Here is a 24,197-nt window from a genome sequence, read left to right on the forward strand (position 1 = left end):
AGAGGAGTTTGACTCCCATGAATAAGAAAACAAATAGTTTGAAACTATTATTTAGGGTCATCTGCACTCAGCCTTTCCCTGCTAAATCCTAACACAATTTTTTTCCATGCAATTATTCTGCTTGCATGCAAGCTGACTTCAGCAGAAACTGCATTCCCCTGAACTCTAACATCACACATAAAGACTGCTCCATTTCAAAGGCAGTAAACCCACACACTGAAATCAGTCACCAGGAAACTCAAACTACAAGAGCAGAGACTTATCTCAAAATTAATGCCATTCCTAGTATTTCATCTGACATTTATTTTTGAAGTAAAGATGCCTGCCCCCTGAAAAGACACCAGAAATGCAGTTCCAAAGATCTGAGCAACACCGATTTATAGAAACAGTGCATCAGCTCAGTCTCAATTCTTCTGTCAAGTTCAATTATTGCACAACTAACAATAATAATATAACATCAGGTGAAAGGCTCATTAAGGATGACTAACAAATAAAACAGTCTTTTTCCCAAGTAATTTTAGCAATGGGTCAGAAGTGTGGGATTATTAAAAGTATTTCTTCTGAAGTAAGCATAAGGTAATAATTAAAGTGCTTTTTGAGCTCCTAAATAAATTGGGGCAACCCAATTCTAGCTATGGAAGGAATCCAATTTCCTTTCTTCTTTGGCAGAAGTTTTTTTCTGCTTTAACAATCAGCCACTTGGCAAAAAAAGTAGTCATCTAATAGCCACATTATTGCTCTTCACAGTGGAATAGAACATTTTTTCATGTGAATACTATTTTTTAATACTCAGGCAGCAACAGCCTTCCCAAGATCCATCTCAAGTGTCCCACAGGCTTCTGTGACCATTACTATCCTTCAGAGATTCAACCTGGAATCTACAAAAAGGAAAGATAAGTATCATTTTGCACAAATTTTGCTATTCCATGCATTCCTTTTGCTGGATGCCAATAGACCCTGCCTACCATCAAGTCCTGTCTGCTGCTGCAGTTGTCTCTCAAGTGCAGTCTCACAGTCCTTCTAGACAGAAATAGCTTGAGCCCATGTTTAGCATTCTAGCTAGTGGCTTGGGATCTGGACAGTTGACAGACCAACTGAAGACAAGATAATTGCCTTCAACAATTAGCAAAAGTGGCATTAAGCAAAGTTTTTACTACAAAACTGTTAGTTTGATATAACTCACTCTGTGGTGAAGACTTTCCCCCTAAACATGTGCACACCAGTGGAGTCAATGAAAAAAAAAGTGGTAATATTTCATCTTACGGCTAAACTGGAATTTAGAATTTTTTAAGTTTGTCACATTAGGAGAGACTATGCTGGCAATCACATGAACCATAGTTTTTGAATTTTTCTGAATGTGGATTTAATACTGCTACCATAGGATCCCTGGCATTTCAGTATTTCAGTCCTCCTAAGATCAAGAGCACTTTTGATGTCAGGTAGTATCTGCTTCTGGATCAAACACTGTGCTGCTGAATATGGCATTACAATAAAGTTTTAAGTTCTTATACTTGTCAAGAGTAAACTCAACACCTAAAATAAAAGTAAAGGAAAGCAAAAAGTTGGAAATTGAGTTATTTTTTGTCAGTCTTACTTTAGAAAACTTCTTTGAATCAGGTGACAGAAAAGATTCTCAGGCAAAACTATTTCATAAGGTCCCAGTATCCAAAAGCCTATCACAGCAAAACATTCTGTACCACCACCTCAGTGGGACTATTCATGACAATGGGCAACAGGATCAAGATGCAGTAGAGGATTCACATATGTAATACAGCTATCTCATAAAACTGACATGCCTGAAGTCAAATTTTCCTGCAACAGCAGGGCAGTACAGTAAGACTGGAAGTGGGGAATATTTTAACAGTGTGTGATGAATAGGACTAGGGAACTAATCTGGTTTTAGTAATTGTCCTACAGAAGAGCAAGGGTTAAGTGATATTAAACCCAATCTCTGTGAGTCAGTGTGTTAAAATGATTGCACCAGTACAGTTGACAGAGAGCAGCAAGGTAGCATGAAGACAGAAAAACTGCAGCAGAGGGCAGAAACAGGCAGAAAGAGCACAGAAATGTTCCACTAAGGGATGCACTCCAACTTCCTGGAGAGGGCTCTAATCCTCATAACCTCTATGAAAGCCCTGAAGAGTCTCAGTTTTGACAGTAACAACTACCAGAGCACCCCTAAAAGCAGTGTCAATTCTACCAGGTACAAATGGGTTTCAGTATGATCAGCTCTATTGACCAGATATACTTGCTGATTAGTTCATTTACTCAAATTAGCTCAAAGATCCATTTCAGTTTCTCTTGAAACAAAAGTGACAATCCTCAGCTAAAACAAATCAAGATGAAGGCAGAGGAAATTCTAAATAAAGGTTGTCCTGCTTTATTTGGATGGTAAAGATTTACTGCACATACTCACACTATCACAGTCTTCACCTTAGGGAAACTATCTATTAAATTACAATAGTCAGAAAAAGGAGTATCACTGTGTTAGGAATGGGAAAATTTCCATGGAAATAGTCAAAGCTGAATCATCTGCTGAAACCGAAGAAAAATTAAAACATCTGGATACTTAAAAAGGTCCCTAAAGACAAATCAAACTAAAATCTGTTGAAAATAAAAACAGCTGATCAGAAGCTTTAAAATACATCAACTTCACTTGACACTCAGTTACAAACACCCAGGCAAAACTGAGTGAAATAGAGAAAAATGAATTGGAAAGAGTATCCAAACTTAAAAAACATAAGCCCAAAATATTTCCACGAAACCAGGGAAACAAGCCTTAGCAAGTTTGCAATTGGCTAGCAGGAGTGAGCTGAAACAAAAAACTTTAGCTGAGGGTGTGGAAATCCAGAGAAGAAACTTAAGACATCAGCTACTGGGAAGCCAGCTGATGGGATCAGTCAGTACTTGGCCAGAACTGGACACCTGCTGCACTACAGAGTGGAAAAACACTGCCAGTGGTCCAAACTGAGAGATGTCAGGAGAACTGCCTCTCCAGTGGCCTCCAACACCTACACAATGCTGTCTCTTCCACATCACTCTGCAGAACATCCAGAAGTCTGATGTTTTGAGTGACAGCTTCCAGCATACAAGTCTGCTAGCTGTGAAATTAGGGAATGGATGGACACTACTGAAATTAAGATCTCCCATCTACCTCATGTTAAGTATCGCAGTAAGTGAGGACAAGATGCTACAAATGAGTCAGAAACAAGAACAGTGGTCACGACTAAAGCATCTCTTTAAGTGATCTCATGTCATGTGCAGGCATATAGTTTTCCCTGACCAAATAAGCTTCCTTTTAATTTTGATTATACCAGATTATACCAGAACAGTTCTTCTGTGTCTGCACAGTACCAGTGACCTAAACATGAACTCTGCAAATTAAGTATGAAACTATTAGATTCTGACTCCACTGGCATATACAGATCTACAGAGTGCTTACTGCTTTCTCCTGTAGCTAGGGAATGAAGCACCAATTTGTGAAATCCTAATTAGGTGAAGCTAACATCTACAATTTCAATATCTGAAAGTGTGCCAAACCTACATTTTCTAGTATTTGATAATTTAATGGATTTCAACAGTCGCTGATTTTACTGCATTTCTCCCCTACGTGTAACAACAGTCCCAGCCCTTAATCTCACTACTTTTGTGGTCAGAAAGGGATTTACTACGGAATGAAGAAAATCCCTGAATGCCACTACATCCCTCTACCTTCTTCCTATGACCACCCCCAAAACACTACAGCTCCAGTTCATCCAGAGGGTCACCAAGACCATGCCTGCACTGCTGCACTTGCTTCAGTGCAACTCCTGCTGCTGCCTTTCTTTTTACTCTCTCAGAGGTAGTACTGGGGGAAAACTTCCAGGAAAAAGTGGAGATCTTGTTACCACTGACTCATGGAATATACATTCCAGAGCAGCACTGTTCTGTAGTGCATTACTGAAAAGAGTATCAGTTTAGGACTTACTGATCCAAGCAAGCTCAACTTCAAGCAAGAAGAAACAAACTCAGCACCAAATAAAATAGCAGCTCATTTTTCAGTATTTATTAACATAGAAAATAAAAGCCATCTTCCTATCTATAAGTTTACTTAAGTTTCTCTTGTAAGTTCTTTATCTGTCATTGTTTTTCTGCTTTGCTGTAACTTCATCAGAGCACCTCCAGATCACAGTTATTCCAGTTTAGGTTTTCAATCTGAGGAAAAGAATAGCACCCTGTTCATTTATGTAACAGTGCATAATTATTCAGTGTCTCACTGAGGGTTTCACTCACCATTTAATTCTCTCATTAGTATTCCCCGAGCACGTTAAATCCTTTTAGCACTTGTTGTATATATGCATGGACCAAAATTGAGAAACTGCATTACTGCACTTAATTTAAACCCATTTTCCTTTCTGGCTTTCAGCTGATCTACAGAGTTGTTCTCAAGTACTATTACCTTGTGCATATCATTTAGAAATTAACTTAACATCATAGTTCAACTATAGTAAAACTTCTTGCTCCTTCTGAAACATTAAATTTCTTGGTGTACTGAGAAGGAAACAACAAAAATAAGAAAGATGCAGATAGACAAGAGAGGGTCTGAAGGAGTGCCATGATGTTGATGAAAGTACTGGAGAACTCAGCCCACAAGGAAAGACTGAAGGAAGTTAGGTCTCTTCTTGAAGAACAGAAGGTCCAAGGGACCTTGTCAGAGTATTCCCAGACCTTGAGCTACTCCAGAGCTGAAGAGAACAGAGGTTCTCTTCTCACAAGAAGCCACATGAAGAGAACAAGGGGCAACAAGTATTTGAAGCTACACTGGAAAACATGTCAACACAAGATGTTTTTGCAATGAGAACAATCACTTCACCAGGACAATGTCCCCAGGGACACAGGACAGTCCCCATTGCTGGTTGTTTTCAATAAGTGATTGGACAGAATGCTGGACAATCTCACCTAGGCTCATTTATCATTTGGACAGGTTGGATCCTATGATCTTTTGAGGCCTCTTTTGTCCTGGGCAGCTCTATGATTGGATGATTCTGAGCCCAATTACATCCTGTAGCATGTTGCCTCAGAAAACACATGCCCTTTGATCTAGGCCAGTTTTATTGCAGTACAATTATTTCAGCTTTCATCACAATCTGAAAATTAGTTTCCTAATGGCAAACTCCACATGAGCTACAGTAGTTCTATTAGTTTCTCATATCCTTATCACTCTCCGTTTCATGTAACTATTAGGAGAATCCATTAAAAATATGACCTCTTCCTGCAGTGCTTTTACTGCTCTTTCCTGTCCATCTCTTTATCAAGTTTCCTATTTTACTTAGAACTACTTTATAGCTTACAATATAAAGTTTCAATCTTGTCAAATTAAATTTGACAGCTAGAAGTTATGGATGTACAAATCTACTGTAAAAAGTTACTTTTGTTAAAAAAAATTAAACTAGTTTAAACAAATTATGTGTTACCAGTGAGCTCCATTTTCCCTTTCTCAGCTCAAAAGTAAAATTCTTATTCCCATACTGAAGCAATTCCCATACTTCATTATACATCATATGGCCACTAAACAGCTCAAACACCAACAGACAAAACTGCAGGCAAAGCTGCCACCACAAGAAGTACCATTACTTCACTTATCAGTGCTTGGACACCTCACCTAAGATTGCAGTAATTCAGGTCAGGAGATTGTATATAACCAAGATTTGAATAATCTTCAAGAATAATAGAAGTAGTAAAACTTTCTAAACTCTATGTCTGAAAATACTGATTGAGCCTGCCTTGTTCTGTTCATAGAGGGGCACTTTAAAGACCTAGACTAGTGCAATTAAGCTATTTAAGTTTTCTTTCCACAACAGCAAGATTGCAGGGTTGGTATCTTTGACATAAACTACAGAAATAGTCATTCAAGTTTACAGCCTCGTTACCATACAGACACTTCCTAAACAAGTCTAAATATTTCCTCCTCTCAACAAGGATCTCTGTAGTTTACACCTGGATTTTGGATTACAGAAAAATTACCTAAAAATGGATGACAGAAAGCATTAGAAATATCCAGACCAGTTATACATACTTGATAAAATTAACATGCTTCAACAATGACGCACTATACAAGTAAATCTCTTGCATGGCATTTCTTCTGTCCCTAGAAAATAGATGCATTATTGACAACTTACAGATGGAAAACAAATTCCATCTCTAAGGAACTGTCAGCCATTGACAGTTAACAATAAGCATCCCTACAGTGCAAAACTGCTAAAACTTGTTCTGATAAGGTCATATATTCTACAGCGAGGACAGTATTACATACCTTGTGCAAGCATGTTAAACTCCAAGAACAGTGCTATGTGATAAAGCTCCATAGCTTCTTCAGCCCTAGTCATATTCAGTTTTCCTGCTACAAGAGCCTGAACTTCACTTAAACTGCCCACCGAAGGACTGGAGTGCAAAACGGAGAGGTCCACCACATCTGTATACATACAGTTCAAAATGACCTTAGCATATTTTTTTGGTATGATAGATTCATCCAATATAATTCTAGTTGGAGTCCGTAGAGTTCGGTCTGTGATTTCTTCACCAGTTCGTATCCTCCTCTGCAGCAAGTGACGGAAAAAGGGAGATCGGGACGAAATAATCGCTTTGTGAGCTCTGAGCTCTTCATCTAGACAGTTCTGATTACCACCAAAAGTTTCAACTAGGTCAGAGTTGGATGAAAAGCTAAGAACCACATCGTAGTAGCACATATAATCAAACAGTGCACGCATGTCAACATCTAAGGAATTTGGTGTTCCAAATTCTTCACTAAGCTGCACGAGAATATCGACATTCTGGAACCTCGAATCCTCCATTCCAAACTCGCCCGTATAAAGGTAGTGTAACAAAGCAGAAAACATAGGCATATCTATGCCAGCTGTGTTAATATCCATTATTATTTCTGCCCCATACTCTGGAGAGGAAGAAAGCAGCGTCTTAAAAAATGGACATCTTGCCGCCAATATCGCACGATGCACAGGAAAACAAGTTTCTTGAAATATTAAATCTACATCAGTACAGTATTTGTATTGATAAAGTTCAGCCATGTCTTTTTGTAGCGTCCTGGCTTCTGGTCTTGCCAAATTAGCTTGTAGGTAAAGTTCCTTTAAGGCTGATGTTCCTTCGTATTCTTCTACTAATGCATTAACATCTCTGACATCCCAGCCTGAGAGGAGCTCGCGCATCTGCTTGGCATGGTCAGCAGATCGGCTCGATTTCCGACGCTTAATGAATTTCTTTTTGAGGGTGGCAAGGCCAGAGGTTTTCTTTTTCTTGTCTTGAGGTTTCTCATGGCCATGGTCAAGGCTATACAGCTTTGATTCACAGCCAAAACCTTGATGAGAGTAGGATGATGTCCCTAAAGGCAAAGAGGAAAATAGAACACATTTATTCTTTAAATTTAACAGGAAGGTCCATAACACGTAAATACTCCATCAATGATTCTGTAAGTTATAGTTTTTCCTTCTCCTCACATCAGATAATCTGACAACTGAAAACCTGACTTTTCCAGCCATTAAGAACAAAGCCTTTTATTTGCATCTACAAAGTTTATAGTTTTCTGGGTTTCAGGATTTTTTTGTTTGTTTTTTTAATTTGTTTTGTTAGGTTGAGTTTTTAAAAAAATATATTCAATTTTAAGAATCAAGCAGTGCCAGTTGATACAGCTCTATAGCATATTGTATTCTTACCTAAGCAGGAAGAGAATACTGCAGTTGTAATATTAAAAGTGTAATTGTATTAACTTTTTCTAAGCCTACTATCTCAGTGAAATACTAGCAATCTCCTCTTCAAAGTGTTTTCAAATTCTGTTCTAGCATTAAGCGCCATTAAAACAACAGATACATACCTGGTATCAGACAATTACAGTCACAAGAAAAAAAAAAAAGAGAACACAGTACCAAAACACTCAGGGATTATTTTCAGAGCAAATTTTGCAAGAAAAGTAAAAATCCTGTCATTTGAAAATCAAGTAATGCCAAACATAAAATGGGCTCCTTTCCACAGAACTACACACCGTCAAAAAAAATATGGAGAATGAGAGTTTTACTGCATTATTAAAGATTTCTTTTGAACAAAGCAGTATACAATTTAAGTATACATATCATTATTTTTCTTCTCAAAAATAATTTATAGGGAAATTATCTTATGAACTAATAATTCAGCCATTCAGTGAGAATAAAAGCAATTAGAATCTGCATTTCTACAAGTAATGGAAAACCAAAGTAGTATGTCAGAAAAAAAAGGAGTTAAAAAAATATGCCTTTAAGATGAGAGTCATACTTAAGGGTTATTTTCTAATTTAAGTTTGTTTACAGGGCTTTCACTCTAAGCCAGATGGTGAAGAACCTCAGACCTGACAAGAAAATGGAAAAGAAAGTACATAAACCCAACTCTCACTTCTGGACCAAAGAAGAATGAGAAGAAAACATTTGCAAATGCTACACAGATCAATAACAGGCACAGATTCGTCTGAAATAATATTTGTCTGTCTTCTGTCAGGAATAGTTCATCCTTCTTTCAGTACACTTGTGTAGATTTACTACCTGCTGTCTTTTTTTTTAATCTTCCAAAGCCTATCCTAGAGCCAGAGCTTTTGGGGCCTTTTTCAACTTGTTCCATCACTGCAATCTCACAGCTCCACCTGTTTCAGGCAGATTCACTGTGATACTGTTTTGTGATGCTATTTCAACAATGATGTTATGGGCCAGTCGGACAAGAAACAGGGCATTTAGTTACCATGGGATTTCAAGTATTTCTTGAATTTGAAAGATAGAGGAGCAATTCAAAGCTGTATCTGAAACTAAGGCAGCTGTAGCAATCTAACAGTTCTGTAATATTTTTTTTTTTGTTTAAGCCTCAATAACTAAGTAAACTTACACAGTGGCTTTTATGTCAGCTAATTAAAACTCCTACAAATCACACAATGAAGAGGTTTTATGATTCTACTATTAATAAAAACTTGGAGAAGGAACTTTGCTTTATTTGAGGAAAGGCATCTAACCATCTCACGCAAGTTTAAAATTTGCTTGATCAGGCCACATGTTATTAATCATATTGATATTTCAAAAAGTGAATATAAATTTAAGTGAAAATAACAGGAGTAACTCAAGACAACTTCAATAATGAGGTAGGTTCTGCAAAATCCACCATAAAAATTCCTTCCACATGCTATATGAGATATGACTAGATTTCAGCCTCATGCTGATAAAGACAAGTGTAGAGTTTCTGCTTCGTTTAAAGAGGTACATTTCACAATAAAAGTATAATTACACTTTGGTCACTCTATAGTGACAGATTCTGTTTCCAGAGAACATGCCAGCTTATTTCTATTTGAAGTACATTGGATTCTAATGGCAAATTTGAGTGCAGAACATTCTCTAACATTCCACTAAAGAAAAACTAGGACAGTGCAAGTCTCAATTTCTTTCTTCCCGGAAGGCTGCTGTGAGGTATTACTTGCACATGAATCACCACAAAATGCTAAAACACCATTCAAACCTTTGTGGACCCTGAGCTACTTAAAAGATTTAACTTTGGATGTACTGCAAACAGTGCTATTAACCCTTACAAACAGATAAAGCACTGCTGCAAAAGCAGCACCACAGAACTGCTTTTTGTAAGAAATAGATGCACCACCATAGCCTCTCTGGGTTCACAACAGCTGGAAGCTCCATATCCCTCAAAGAAAGAACATGGAAGAGAACACTTTTGGGCTACCTGTATTCCTTCATAAAGCAGCAGCATTAAAAGTAGGAAAAACATAAATTATTCCTCAGCACAATACTAAAAGCCACCAATCTATTAAATGCTGTTCAAAAGCAATTGCTACTTCATGCCCCTAGACCATACCCAGCTTGGGACAAATATTTACACAAACAGATGACTGCCAAGGGGAGCTGCTTGGGAACTTTAACAATGAAAAATGGGATCTGTTTAGTCCTTTGCATGCCCACACATTTTAATATCCAATTATAGAGTTCTATTTTAAAAAGCAAACATCTTGAACAGATGTACCACCCTAGGAAATGGTGTAAAATCCTCCTCTTGAGTGCTGCAGACAAAACAGCAAGAAGATGACTAGATAAGTTACAAAAGTATTGTTTTCCAGTAAGCACACTACACTATTTTTACTGATTTATCTCCTCTTCATAAACTATAAGCAAACTAGGATGAAGTCAACTAACAAGAGGAGCTAATGCTATGAGGCTCCTGTGCTTTGCCATATCAGTTGTCAGACTTCAGCATTCATCCCACATTTAGCATGAAACATGGTGCAGTGCTTTAATGGTAAAGCAGCATATTTAAAACAATCCCACAGACCTAATTCCAGTTTCCAGGAATAAGGCAACTAATACAAATTATGTAGCTATTATAACTCTATTATAACTCTAGTTCTGCTTTAGGGCAGTAAATAGATGTAATGCCTTCTACATAAAAAAAACACAATACAATAAAAATAAAGAGACATTCCCTCCCCCCAAAAAATGAATTAAACACCTAAACCCCAATCACGTAAAAGCTGATAAAACATTATTATTCTGGCAAGTGATGAAAACATCAGCTATCAATTTTAGATTATACCTATCTTCTAGTGAGACAGCTACAAAAATCAATCACAGACATAAAAACTGAAATGAGAAAGAGCCAAATGCCACAAAGTGGGAAGAAGAGATGTACTCAAGTGATGAAGATAGCACACTCATGGAACCCCATAATATCAGGGTACTTCAGCAAGAATCTCACCCAAAACGCTCATGTGCCTTCCCTAAGTTGACAAGCATGCTCTTTCAGGCTTTCCTCAAAAAGAGTCTCAGCCACAATTTCCCATAGGTAATGGGGGTCAGTAAATTTATTGTGACATACTACATAATGGGTTTCTATTTTGAGTTTAATAATGAAGAGCATCAACTAAACCTTCCACATATCATTCAGAAAGTTTCTTGGGAATTTAATGAAGCCTTTGGAAATCTCTTCAAATCTGCTCAAAAGGTGTTTCAGTCTACAAATCTGCCTGTTTCAAGGTCTCTAAGGGTTTCTCTTCACACAATATAGTGGCAGATTAAAAAACACCAAGACACGTAAGAAAAGCATTTTAGCTGAATTTTAGAAAGCATACATGCAGACTGGAGCAAATCTTTTACTAGTCAGCTATGATACACTGAAAATATATAAACCCTCAAGAGGAACTTGACACCATGGATATCCATGATGTTAGGACTAAAAGTTCTTCCTTGACATACTGTGACAGCACACACATCCTTAAATGTAACATTTTGTGGTCTGTCCTCAAATGAGACCTCAGAGTGAGAAATGCCGTGAAAGATGAGAAAAAAAGAGAAAATGTACAAAGTCTATTTTTCCTTTGCTAAGGATATCACTCTGCTTTCAGTGGTGATTAAAAAGAGAAGCAACACTGAATATCAATAACTACTTATGCAGTGTTGCAAGCTGAGGCATAAAGAAGAAAAGCATTTATAAACTATTGATGTTATTTACTGCTAAGATCATTCTTCAGGCTGTCAGGGTTGGGGTTTTTTTTTTTCCTCAGAGACTGCCTTCTTTCAGATTCATAACATAGCTGTTTATTATTTATAGTGTGACAGTACTTAGATCTACACTGAGGTCTCTTTGTACTAGACTGAAAAACACAACAAAGGTAATGCCTGCCCCAGTTACGATTAGGATGAGAAAATACTTTTTAAGGGCACTTCAGCACATGTCCCAGCTAAGCAAGGTCCTGGCTTGTAAATAATACTGTTAGAACACTAAGTACCTCCATTCCCCATTTACACAAACAGGAAAAGGAAGAGAAGCTGTCTTCAAGCCAGTGTGTTACTTTAACAAGTTTATTACTAGAGATAACCCTTCTAGCAATAAGGAGGTAATTCACTTAGACACAATGTCAATACTACAATGAATACTGACGATCAAGGATTTTACATGCTCTGACACAGTTTGACACAAATTCTGAGGAAGAGCAGAAAATAGTGTAAGTATTAACAGAATGCAATTGCTCTTGAACTGGGCAAACTAGCATGCATAGTTTAATTATAAAAAACTCCACTTATTTTATTTAAATAGCCTGGCAACTGTTTACTGGCAAAAGGCAGATCAACTCATTGCAAACATAGGCCAAACAGATGGACAGTCCCGAATTTCATGCACGATTGAGCTTGAATGGATTCAAACTGGTGACCTAGAAAAAAAGAAGCTCTCCATAACATTTCTGCAAGCAAATCAAATCCAGTGTATATCATTTACCCAAGTGACAAGATAACAGAAAAGAGTTACCTATGAATGTCTGTTGTGCCTGTGAATTCCCCCCTACCCTTGGGGAACACGAGTGAGGGTAGTTAGATGCATTAGCACCCATTTTCTTCAGTCACTCAGGCATTCCGCCTGCTGGCTCTTCAATGTATAATCCCATAATCCTTTAGAAATCTTCAATCCCAGGTCCAGCGTTATGTTCCTCCATTTCTGAAGAACAAAAACACCAATAAGGTACTTCATTATTTGTCACTAAATGTTAAGTCATTTAGATAAAATAATCTCAGCTTCCAGCACATAGTTATTTTTATAAAACAAAACCTAAAATACTTTCAAGATAGCCATTTATCTGAATGATTCAACCAAGATCAGAAATATTTTTTTTCCCCACAATTACCTGCAATTTTCTAAACCATTCACAAATCATATGATAAATTGCAACATGGAACAGGATGGCTATAAAATTTTTAGCAAAGAAATTTTAAAGAACTTGGTCTAGACTAAGTATTCTCCTTTGACTATACCAAGAAAGACTTTTCATACCTGTTTATATCATTCCCACACGGTTAAAAAAATCCCAAACTGAATTATGCTGATTGAGAAGGCTAAATAAGCCAGTCCTATTGGAGATTATACCATCATCGCTGATTTCAGCTGCATTATTATTAATAACATTTACATAGTTCTCATTCAGTACTGCTTCTCAAACTGAGACTTGAAAAGTCCTAGAAGTACATCTGAAGTAGTAAAAATAAGGCATTTAAGGATTCATTAAATGTTTTTTCTTTTGGCATTCGAAAACATCTTAGAAACCAGTTCTGAGGTAATTTGAACCAGGATTCATTGCTAATGTACAAAGACCTACTAATTTATTCCAATATTAGCAGCATTAAAGTATTAATACTGAAAAATTAATGTTATCACATGAAGAACTGCTACTCTCAACTGAACACTTGTGCCCCCTTCCAAAATACAAACATGAAGATAAAGAGTGATACAAAGGTAAAATCTATACTAAGAATGTTTTAGATTCCCTTGAATATAGTGAACACAAACACATTTGTTATATGCTTATGAATTTTTTTACTTTCTTGGTAGTCTCTGGCATGTTAAATTGGCCAAGAAAGTGACATGCAAAGTGCATGTTTCAAGGAAATGTGCAGTGCAGCTCCTGGGGAGCAGAGAGTGAGAGACAGGCCAGGAAGGAAAAGGCTGCAATTTGCTGTAGCCACAGAGTGGAGGGGAACAAGTGCTCCAGGATTTGAGGGCTGGGTACATGAGGAGGAAGAGTAGAGCAGGGTTTGAAAACCTGGCTTTACAGACATGGTTATCAGGCAGAATTTCTGCCCTGGCATGTGCATATTCCAGGGTGGTCTCACACATCTGCAGCCTGCTGAGCACTAGTGGTATTCTGCTAGGGCAGGAGACAGCTACAAAACCACCACAGCAGCTTTCAAGCCAACCTGAGCCAACCCACAGGCTTGTAAATGAGAAAAGGGAGCTCCCATGCCTGCCTTCCCCAGTGAGACAGCCAGGTCATCTCAACTGCATACAATCCTGAACTTGTCTCCAGATTCAGCCTGCTACACACCAGGAAACAAAGCTAAAATACCCTCCTACATGAACAGAAGCCTGCTTGGGATGAAGATAGAACCAGAGCCCACGCAAAACAGGCAACATCACACCAGAGAATACCAGCAAACCCTCTCAGCAAACACAAGCTGTTAGATCAGCTCAGTCTTAGCCATTAGCATGCACTCATTTTCTCCCATGTGAAGAAATAAGCTATTCAAAGATTACTGAATCCATATGGTGCCGATCTCTACTTCATTTAAGAAAAACTTCACTGACTTAAGAAAAAACACTGGGAAAAGAAATTCATTAAAACAGTGACACTCCAAGTGATTTCTGTATGCACCAAGAATGTGTTGCTTAAATGTGGTGTAAATTTCTAGATGGAATTAGTTACACCCAGGACAAACCTTATGAAGATAAAAGTTACCTTTCAGTTAAAATGCTAACTTGCTCCCAACAATTTCCTTTTTTCTCACCTAAAATTGGACTTAGTTCATTTGGACTTGAGTCCTGGAATAATGTCATTGTTATTCCACTTTTCTGCATTTCGCTGCAGTGTGATAACTTGTCTATTAGATGTCCACAATAGTTTTCAGTTCTTCCTGACACAGGAAAGAGCCCAGGAGCTAAGTAAAAGAGGGAAGAAAAATAAATGTTGGGCTTTTTTTTTTTTTTTTTAAATAAGTAAGCTCTCAATATATAGAACCAAGTCCCAGGTCTGAAGTTAATACCTTCCACCTCCTTCCACTTGGCTATAAATACATGCCAAAAGATGGAAGGAACACAATCAAGGAATATATGCAACTGCTCAATACCATTAGTAGTCAATGCTTGAATTTGCAAACCAGGATTTACATAAACTAAAAAAGTAACACCATGAAAGATTCCTAAAATACACAACAGATAAAATTATTTTATTTGAAGGTTTACCACAATAACATTGTTACATATTAAGCCCAAATAAGTATCCTGCAGAACAAATTCACTAATTTAGAATACATAGCTTCCACGCACTGCTAAGCCATGTGTGTGCAGGCTGACTTCTTAAGAGTATTTGACATCTTGAATTTGAGCACTTTGTAGTTCATAAAGCATAGCTTTAGTTCCACTACTGTCCTTAACCTAAAAGTACATTTCTTTTCTTTTTTAATATGCCACTAAACGTTACAAGCCAATATTATATAATCCATGTTGCATTTCCCAAACACTTCTGCTAGCATCAGTGATGAACTCTGTCCTGGAATAAGCCTTGCCTTCCTCTCTTCATTCTAATAACCACTTTTTCTACCTTGTTTGTTCTGTCCCAACTGTTTTGTAAACCAGATAAACTGACCCACATTAGAGCCAACCTAAACAAAAAGTTGAAACAGTATGAGTCACCCAATTTGTTTGTTACAGCATCACATGAATACTTGCACAACTCTGTCTTTTGACAGCAAAGTGCACTTGAACCACTCTTAGATTCAGATGCCTTTTTTTGTTTGTTTTGTTGTTGTCCACTCCAGCATCTGTACTAAACATAGCCTACCCAAACAGCAGTTAGTCTAGCATATAACTAGCTGAGTCTAGTCAATATAACTCAGCTTCCACAAAAATGCCAAGTCAAGAATGCAGCTTCTCCACTGTGAAAGGCACTTGTAAAAGGAGAGGAACATATAAATGAAGAAAAAAAACCTCCAAACCACAAACAATTAGATCTTTAGCTGCAAAAGGAAAGAATGATTTCATCTTTTCTTCCAGAAGTTATCCTGCATACCAAAAGTTCCCTTATTTCAGCTTATCTGAAGAATTTTTAAACTGCATTTTAGCTTCAGAATACAGCCATGGAATTTTGTTTGTTTTAAAAATTACCATCAGGTGAACTTTTTCTTTCTTTTTTATTAAAAGCCTGCATACATCCCCACAAGCATTATCAAAATGAAACTAAATTCAACATCTGCTGACCAACTGAACCAGTTGTTGAGTAGTGACACACACACAAATGTGTTATGAACATTCACACATACACAGGAAAAGTGTTAAATTATGTCAAAGCTTGTTTAAAAAAGCCTGTACTGCAGAAGAAGTACATGGAGCTATGTGAAATAAGGAAGTTAATAGAAACCAAAACTACCACCCCAAATCCTACAAAACAATACAAAAGTGACCTTCAGATTATACTGATACACAATAAAATTTAAAATAAGTACAAGTCTGGTTAAAGGTTTCAGTACCTGAAACCCAATATTTGTCACACTGAACCTAAATCCTAAGAACCCAGATGACATGCATCTGAGGTATCTGGGCTGACAGCCAGGTATTCCTGGACTGAGAACTTTGATTTAGCAAAAAGTCTCTGCACAGAATGGACTTTGGTTAACAGTGACACTTGTTTATATCATCACTCAATACAAACGTTTCATAAAATTTCCTGTAAATCACTGGGATTCAATTAATGAAAAGGGCAAGGTAGGGAGTGCTACAACAGGTTTTACTACCATTTTATTTTTCCTCAGTAAAATTTTAATAAGTTTTGCAGTTGCTGCCATAGGATTATGCAATAGCATAATACTAAAAACAAAGTAGGAAATTATACCAAGTACATGCACATACCTGTAACAACACAGTATTTCAGGTTCCCATTTTACCTAACATTATTTAAATTTACTATGAGTAAATTACAACCCAGGTATCATAGGAATAACTTATCCACGTTTGCTTAGATTTTTATCCAGACCAAAAGTGCTATGCTATTTTGTCCAAACAGCTCATTTCAAGTAACAAGCACAACTTTACTGCAAGATAAGATGACAAGATCCAGCAGTAAAAAGCACCAACCCTAGTAAGGAAACACATCAACTAAATTTCAGCAAGGACAAACTTATTTCCATAGAAGCTAGGTAGATCAATAACTAAAACAGAAAGAACTCATGCTAATGGACTACTGCTATCATGCCCAAAATGGACTATCATGCCCAAAATACATCCCACCAGCATTCCTTAACATCATGAATGTGCCTCCAGCAGAACAGTGGTCTGGTGACCAACAGAGAGCTCTGAGCCATCACAAAGTGATTCAAGAACAATCCCATGCTCAGAAGAACAGAAGGAAGCTCCTATCCACTGAGAAGTTTCCAGAGCTAGCCCTGGCCACGTTGGTTGTAATGCAGTACAATGCTGGAATTACAAGTCAACACCATCCGAAGGCACAAGCTCTTAAAAATGAAGACAAACTTGCTTGTGGCTGGAGTTCCAACTCCTTGTTCAGATGTGCATGGAATACCTACCTCCTTTTTCTTACTGTGCTACTGGAAGGTGCTTGTCCAAGTATGAGGAGTTGACAAGAACTAAGTGCAACCTGTCCTGACCTTCCTCTTTTTCCCACGGATGAGACACTCAGAGGTACTGGCACACTGTCAGATTTTGTGGAGGTAGAGTCTCCAATCTCAGAAACATACACGCTAAGGACTGAATGCATATGGGACAGCGTACCTGAAAGGAACTGTGCAACTGGCAAGTGAATTTCTGTTCAAAGGAAACAACTGAAATTTGACGGCTCAGTTGATTATGCCTGACACACATGCAAATCCAAGCAAAGCCTATTTCGACTCTTTTTTATAATCCAGTCAAGCAATCAACCTTTATTCAAAATTAACTGGATGATACAATAGTAAGATGCAACTGAAACAGCTGAAAGGTTGTGGTTTGGATCAGTTCTGTACAAAAATAAGAAACGGGTAATATTCCTTATGACATGGGCTAATGAATCTCTGTTATTTTGTTATTCACTGCACTGGAAAGAAAGAAATATCCAATAAGCAAAACACGAGAACTTAAGCCACATCAGCAGCTACCAGCTCAAGAGGGTAAGAAAAATCAGATATAACTAGATTACGAAAGTGACTGCATTACTCAGTGCTTTGCTGAGAATCATGTGTTCCAGCTATCACAAAGAACCCTTTCTTACAGTTAAGCATGAAATTTACAGCATTTTCTCTTCCATGAAGTAGTATGCTTCTCCATCAAGACATTCTTTCAACATGGAGGTGATAAAAACATGACCAATAGTCCTAGCTTTTTATTTCTAGATTAGTTGAGTTTTAGTCGGGATTGAGTTTTAGTGGGGAAAACCTACCAACAAACAATCTGTAGTGACTTTCAATGTTTTCTCTGAGGAATCAGAGTGAAAGTTAAAAGAATTATGCTCAAACAGAGCACACAGGTGTGTAGTCTTGAAGATTCACACACTTCAGAAACTGAAAACACTGAGCAGCATTTCAACAATTGAAGAAAACCCACAGAAGTTACAGAAAAAAAATCTTTTCAATGCTGTCTTTGAAAACAGCACTCAAAGTAGTATTTCTGATGATCAGCAAAGCAATTTCAAGCATGATATGAACATGTCACATTGTGGAAGCAAATAAACAATATCATTAACAGGGACTGACAGGTCAAATCACTAACAGCAGTGTGGAAGCAGGGCACATCAACATATTTAAACACAAAAAATTCCAGCAGCTAAAAAATTCAAACACATAAAGCACACCGTGACTAACTGAATTACAGCAGTAAAATCCAGCATGGAATAGGCTGTTCCTCCCAAGCAACTTAAATGTCTTCATATACTGGCAAATAAATTTTCATCTCTCCACATCAGTGATTCTTCCAGTTGGTTGCAAAAACACACTAATTTACCAGAAGTCTATTCTGATTGATAACATTCATATGAAAGACTTAACTAATGTTCCTGAAGATGAATTCAAAATACTTCTTTCAGTCAAATGAGCAAGAGCTCATTTATGACCCTCTAGGATTCTCTTGAAGTGAAATAACAGCGTGTATTCTTCAATAACTCTCCACTTCTTCACAAGTTAACTTGAAAGGAACATTATCTGATTTAGATAAAAAACATCATTAAATCTACTTTATAAGAAAATCAGAGAAATCCTATTCACCAAATCTTTATCAATATCACTAAACAGAGTAATTTGGTATGAACGTATCCATTTACGGGAAAATGAGGATAATTCATTTTAGCAAATCTAGAATAATTGCAGCATAGTCTGACATACTGTGATAAATTTTGAGTAGTCTAAATGTGTTTCAAAAGGCCTCTTCTGAGCAGAAATTACCCACATTTTTTTTTAAAAAGAATATTCTTTGGTTTAGATATATAAACACATCAGTTGGTTAAAAAAGGAACTTCCAAATTACACGAAAAGTACCTCAGAAAAAGGAACAGACTTTTTTTAATTTTTGTTTTTTAAAAATAGTCTGGTTTTTTTCTTTCCATCTAAGTTCAAGCTAACACTGTGTCTTGTCAGGCAGTGACCTAACTCATGGAGATTTCAGCTACATTCAGCTTCAGATACTGAGATGAAATACTGGTCTGGTGAGACCACTGCCCTCCTCAATCTGTTTCCAGATAATGGAGATTATTTCAGCAATACCCATGGTCACCTGTTCGTTTTTCCCCCTGGAAAAGGCTGAAGTGGAGCAGAAGCAATAACCTTCCACATAAAGCTCTACCACCTTTATACAGTGTTATTTCATGGGCTTCTTATCCCTGTACCCTTTATCTGTCAACAGGATTGCTGCTTCATCTGGAATAGGGCGAGAAGTCTTTCATCTCTGCAGTCTTCTACCTCCATGGAATTTTATTCTAATTAGTCTAAGAGCACCCCCCAAAAATCCCTGTTTCTCTAAGAAAGGGAATTCCCCCTCCTGCTCAAGCTGTAATCCAGCCACAACACAAAATCCTGTTTTCAATTAGCAAATCTACTAAGACAGGAAAATCTTGGCTCAAACCCCAATCATATGGAAGACCTATACACCCTACAGTTTTCCTCATACTGGAGTAATTTTCCCTTTTTATCCAGACCCAATTATTTCACAGAAAGCCATTTACTCTGAATGAGGACGTGGGAGCTTCCTGTACACAATAGTGCTTGTAAATTCAGTGCACAGTTACATTCACACTTCCTCTCAGAGCACGCTGCCTCTGAGAGTGCATTGGAGTCACCAGTAGGACAATCCAGACACTGTGCTCTGTACCAGTGTAAGCAGGCAAGCAGTACTCCATCCTATCTTATGACTTACTATTTTCAACCCATCTTCAAAAAAGCAACCTTTTGATCACTCAGCTTTAGTTCCCTTATTAACTTCCACAGCCTGAGTCATCTCTGATGATGACACTGCTTGAGGTTTTCACAACAATAGCTCCAACATGAAAGCAAACAAAAAAAGTCTTGGACCCAGATACTGATCAGCCTTTCCATAGGGGTGGCCTCTTTTAATAGATCAGATGAAAAATTATTTCTATCTTAATTTGGCTGCAATCAACTCTTCATCCTGCCAGCCAGTCCTTGCATCAGTAACAACATGGTGTGGTATTTTTTGTTGCTTGGAATATCATTCCTCATGACTACAGTGTTTCTATACAATACTCTTCCTTTATACTCAAGCTTCCAAGATGCTTGGTAACAACACACAACTTACCTGTTTCCACTGAAACCCCTGCCTGTGGCTAAAAAAAAGCTATTACCAATATTGCCATACATCCAAAACAATTTTCTCTACACCTTAGGCCTTAATACACCACTATTCCTTTTTTTCTGTACACCCTCCTCTCTGTGGGTCCTTCATCATCACACAACAGCAATTTCACCCATTCAGAATCTTCTCTTTGACAAAACAGTTTTGAAGTATTGGCTACCATAGTTTCTTACACTTTTAACACTAATGGGTACATCCATATACAACAGAAAAACTAGAAGGGGAAACATGAAAAGGTGTGGTAAAGAACTCAAAATGCAATCTAGTCCAGTCATTTCATTAGACATCAGGAATTTTACTAAAGGAACACTGATTTTCCTCATTGAAGACATTAAGTTAGAGCCATAAAATTGACTCATTACAGCTACAGTTTAAATACTTTCAACAGCAAGCCACAAGCCACGACAAGTCTGGCATCCAACAAAACCACAGTTACAATCTGGATTCAGAATACATTATTTGATGTATACAAACCCAAGCTGGTTCTCCAACACTGGTTCCATGCACATTTCCTCAGCACCAGCGCTCACCACAGCTACCAGCAGCATCTCCCCAAAGCTACTTTATCTTGGCAGCAACTAAACATAGGTATATTTCTCCTGTGAGATTTTTTTTTTCTCCCCAATTAGTTCCATGCACCAGTTTACCAAATGGCTCAAGGAACCCAGATGATGCCAGAGAAAAGATGATGCCATGCCCTCTGACAGGGGAAAGCTAAACTAACTGTGCATGCAGGACTCAGTGCCTGTCAGCTCTTCACAGGTACATCAGGGTGATCTGGTACCACCATTAAAGTCAAACTAACGGGGAACTGTACTTTTCCTTCACACTCCAACCTGCCAAGGGGTTTTCTTGTTTCCTCTCACACTACATACAGAGATTATTATTACAAACTAAGTTATTTCAAATGGCTGATCCATCACCCCATGCTGGAGAGCAGCAGATAACACACAGGAAGAGGGAACTCCAGTATGTTTGTCTTACAGGCAGCTAAAACTGGAACACCATCTCTCAGCTCTCAATATGAAGAGAGCAGACTATTCCTATTAGACTACCTCACAACTCTACAAAACTACACCCTTGTAGTCATCTTTTCTGTTCTCTCTGAGTGACTCTTCATGTCACTCTGGCCTCGAACCAGTGTTGACACTTGTATCTTCCCTGTCTCCTAATATTCACAGTCACTCCCAAGTCTATTCTGCTCACTGCTGCAGGAAAAAATAGAAAATCAAATTTTAAAATTGATTGTACATGGTATTTATACAACAGTTGCCTTATTTGAGACCACGTAAACTGGTTAAGCACTGCTGCCTCCCTGAGCATGGGTGAAATTCCTGGTCAAACCCAAAGAACATTTTCCTTTATTTAGAGGTTTTTAAGACAACGCCCCCACAGCTAACACAATGATCTTATACCTGTTCTTATAAATCAATTATATCAGTATATACTAGGATTTTAACAGTTACTTAAAAACCTACACATCTAAAAGATGTCTCCTTTGGTTAGACTCTTCTGCATGGTTAATTTACATTCATTAACTTCAGCAGAAAATTTAAAGAGCCACACTGATTTCACCAACTAACATTTATATCATAACATCTGATGCCAAGAAATCTTTCTGTGCTGTATATTCAAAGATTTCAGCCATTTTGAAGATAGTAATAAAATACATTAATATTGCAATACTTCCCCTCAAAACCCTCAAGAGTCACACTAGTAGCTTCAGTTTCAGTAGTTATTTTCATTAATACCTATGTTTAGTTTTATAGAAGTGTAGCAAGAACTAAATGCTTAAAACTTTAAGGAATGTCCTGCACAAAATGACAGGAATTCATTTCAGAAAATATACTTTCTCAATGATAAAAGGAATCAATTAAGGAAGGAAAGGCTTAGTCAGAAAACCAGACTAGTACTTAGCCTACAATTAAGTTGGAGCTTTGTTTACATTTTCCCCTTGGCAAGAAAAGGAAGTTATGTCTTCCACATTTCCTGCAACAAGCTCTCTCTGCACTCCCAAAGCATTTTTTTGTTCTGTAACATGAATATGCAAGTTTTACAGAACAGTCAAAAAGAACATCACACATGTTGACATAACGTTGTTTCTGAAAACACAGGCACCAATCATGTACACATTTAATTTAATTAATTCAGCAACATCTACACATAACTCATGAACACAGACTTTTAAAGGCTGCAGAGTTAGAAAAGCTTATGGAGTGGTTTTTGTTTAATTATTTGTAAAGGCAAATCTGCCCTTTGAGCAGACTGTTGATATGCCTTAATTCTTCCTTCTCTCCCCACAAGATTTGAAGCTTTTCAGATGTCCCAGAACACTAAAAAAAAAAAAAAAAATAATAAAAAAAAAAGATTTTTCAAAGAAATCAAACAAAACTTTTAGAAGAAAAGCAAAAGTCTGTTGCATTGCACAAATTACAGAAGTTGCTCCATTAAAGAAACCCATTGCTCCTAATGTAATTTTAGACCAATTTTTTTTTCATCTTTCTCTCTCATACTCAACTGTCCTGGATACCAAAATTCCTTCACATTCAAAGAAAGTGAAGAAACTTTGCCAGTCTGTGCTCTACTTCTCAAACTTCCTTTGATTCTTCCATTATTTGAAAAGTTCATTAATATTTAGATAAAAAGACATTACCACAAAAAAAAAAAAATCTCCCTTCCCTTTCTACCTAGATGATCATTCCCACTCAACTCTCCATTCATGTTCAGTGAACAGAATAGTTCTCAGCTAGATCAGTTTTCAGATTAACAAAAATAAAAGGTTCATTTCAATAAGGAAACACATTAATCTTGTATATGTGGAAAAAAGGGCAAGTTCTCTTTCCTTCCAAACATAAAACAAGGATGAAACTCCAGATCCACAAGATATTTAAATAGAAGCACCCTCATTGAAGATTGCTAGTACCTAATACAATCAAGCTTTGATGCAGCTAACACTCAGTCACAAAATATGGCATTTTCCAAATTAATTCCCCAGCAAAAATAAGCTGGTACTAAAAACAGAATGAGAAAAGAAGGGAAGAAGGAGAAAGGACAGCAGATGCCCAAGGTAGTGGTGGGGAAATACCTAGATTGGCACAAATCTGTTAATCCAAAGGTGAAACTTAGAGCCAAAAAATTAACTGAGAAATTATGCAGTAACAAAATTACCTCAGATCTTCTCAGCGGAGAAATTCAAATGTCTTGAGAAACTTAGAACAAGACACAACAAATTTTATGTTTTTGGAAAAGCCCTGAGTAGTATGAACAGCTATTTCAGAAAGTTTGTAATAAGACTGTGCTTCTGATTAATATCATTTTCAGAAGACATGTAATTTAAGCTTTAAAACCAACTTCAAGTAGTAACTGCTCTGGTTATAACATCAAAGACTGTGGTCAAATGCAATTAAAGACAAGCAGCTTTGATGCAGTGCAGAAATACATATAGGAGACACTTTACCAGAGGTTACCAGTTCTTCAGATCCATGCCTAGAACTACAAAATACCATTAGATAGGTCATATACTGTATGCTAACCTTACTGTGTTAGAAGGGTATTTTGGCATTTCAAGTCCAAATATACATTTCCAGGAGTGCTTAATGGAGGAATAAGCCCCACAGAGATTTTATTGACCAAATAAGCAGGAGGTACTTTTTGACCTAAATAATGTACCTTTTAATGTATTTTTAAAAAAGGATACATCAAATTATTCTCTTCGACATAATCTTTGGCTGTACAAAAAAACCTCTAAAAATGAAAACTATTTGCCAAGCCAGTATTTGAGAATTTAAAGCAGTAAACACGCATTC

General features: G+C 37.3%; 1 protein-coding gene across 1 annotated transcript in view; it reads right to left on the reverse strand.

Annotated features, from left to right (window-relative positions):
• Positions 1–24,197, reverse strand: part of BTBD7 (BTB domain containing 7) — a 50,919-nt gene that overhangs the window by 20,224 nt on the left and 6,498 nt on the right. The window contains 2 exon segments of the mRNA XM_056493080.1: positions 6,293–7,372; positions 12,307–12,492. Coding sequence (XP_056349055.1) covers positions 6,293–7,372; positions 12,307–12,388 — 1,162 coding nt within the window. The 5' untranslated portion in view covers positions 12,389–12,492.

The sequence above is a fragment of the Oenanthe melanoleuca genome, chromosome 5, assembly GCF_029582105.1.
Source record: "Oenanthe melanoleuca isolate GR-GAL-2019-014 chromosome 5, OMel1.0, whole genome shotgun sequence".
Lineage (NCBI taxonomy): Eukaryota > Metazoa > Chordata > Aves > Passeriformes > Muscicapidae > Oenanthe > Oenanthe melanoleuca.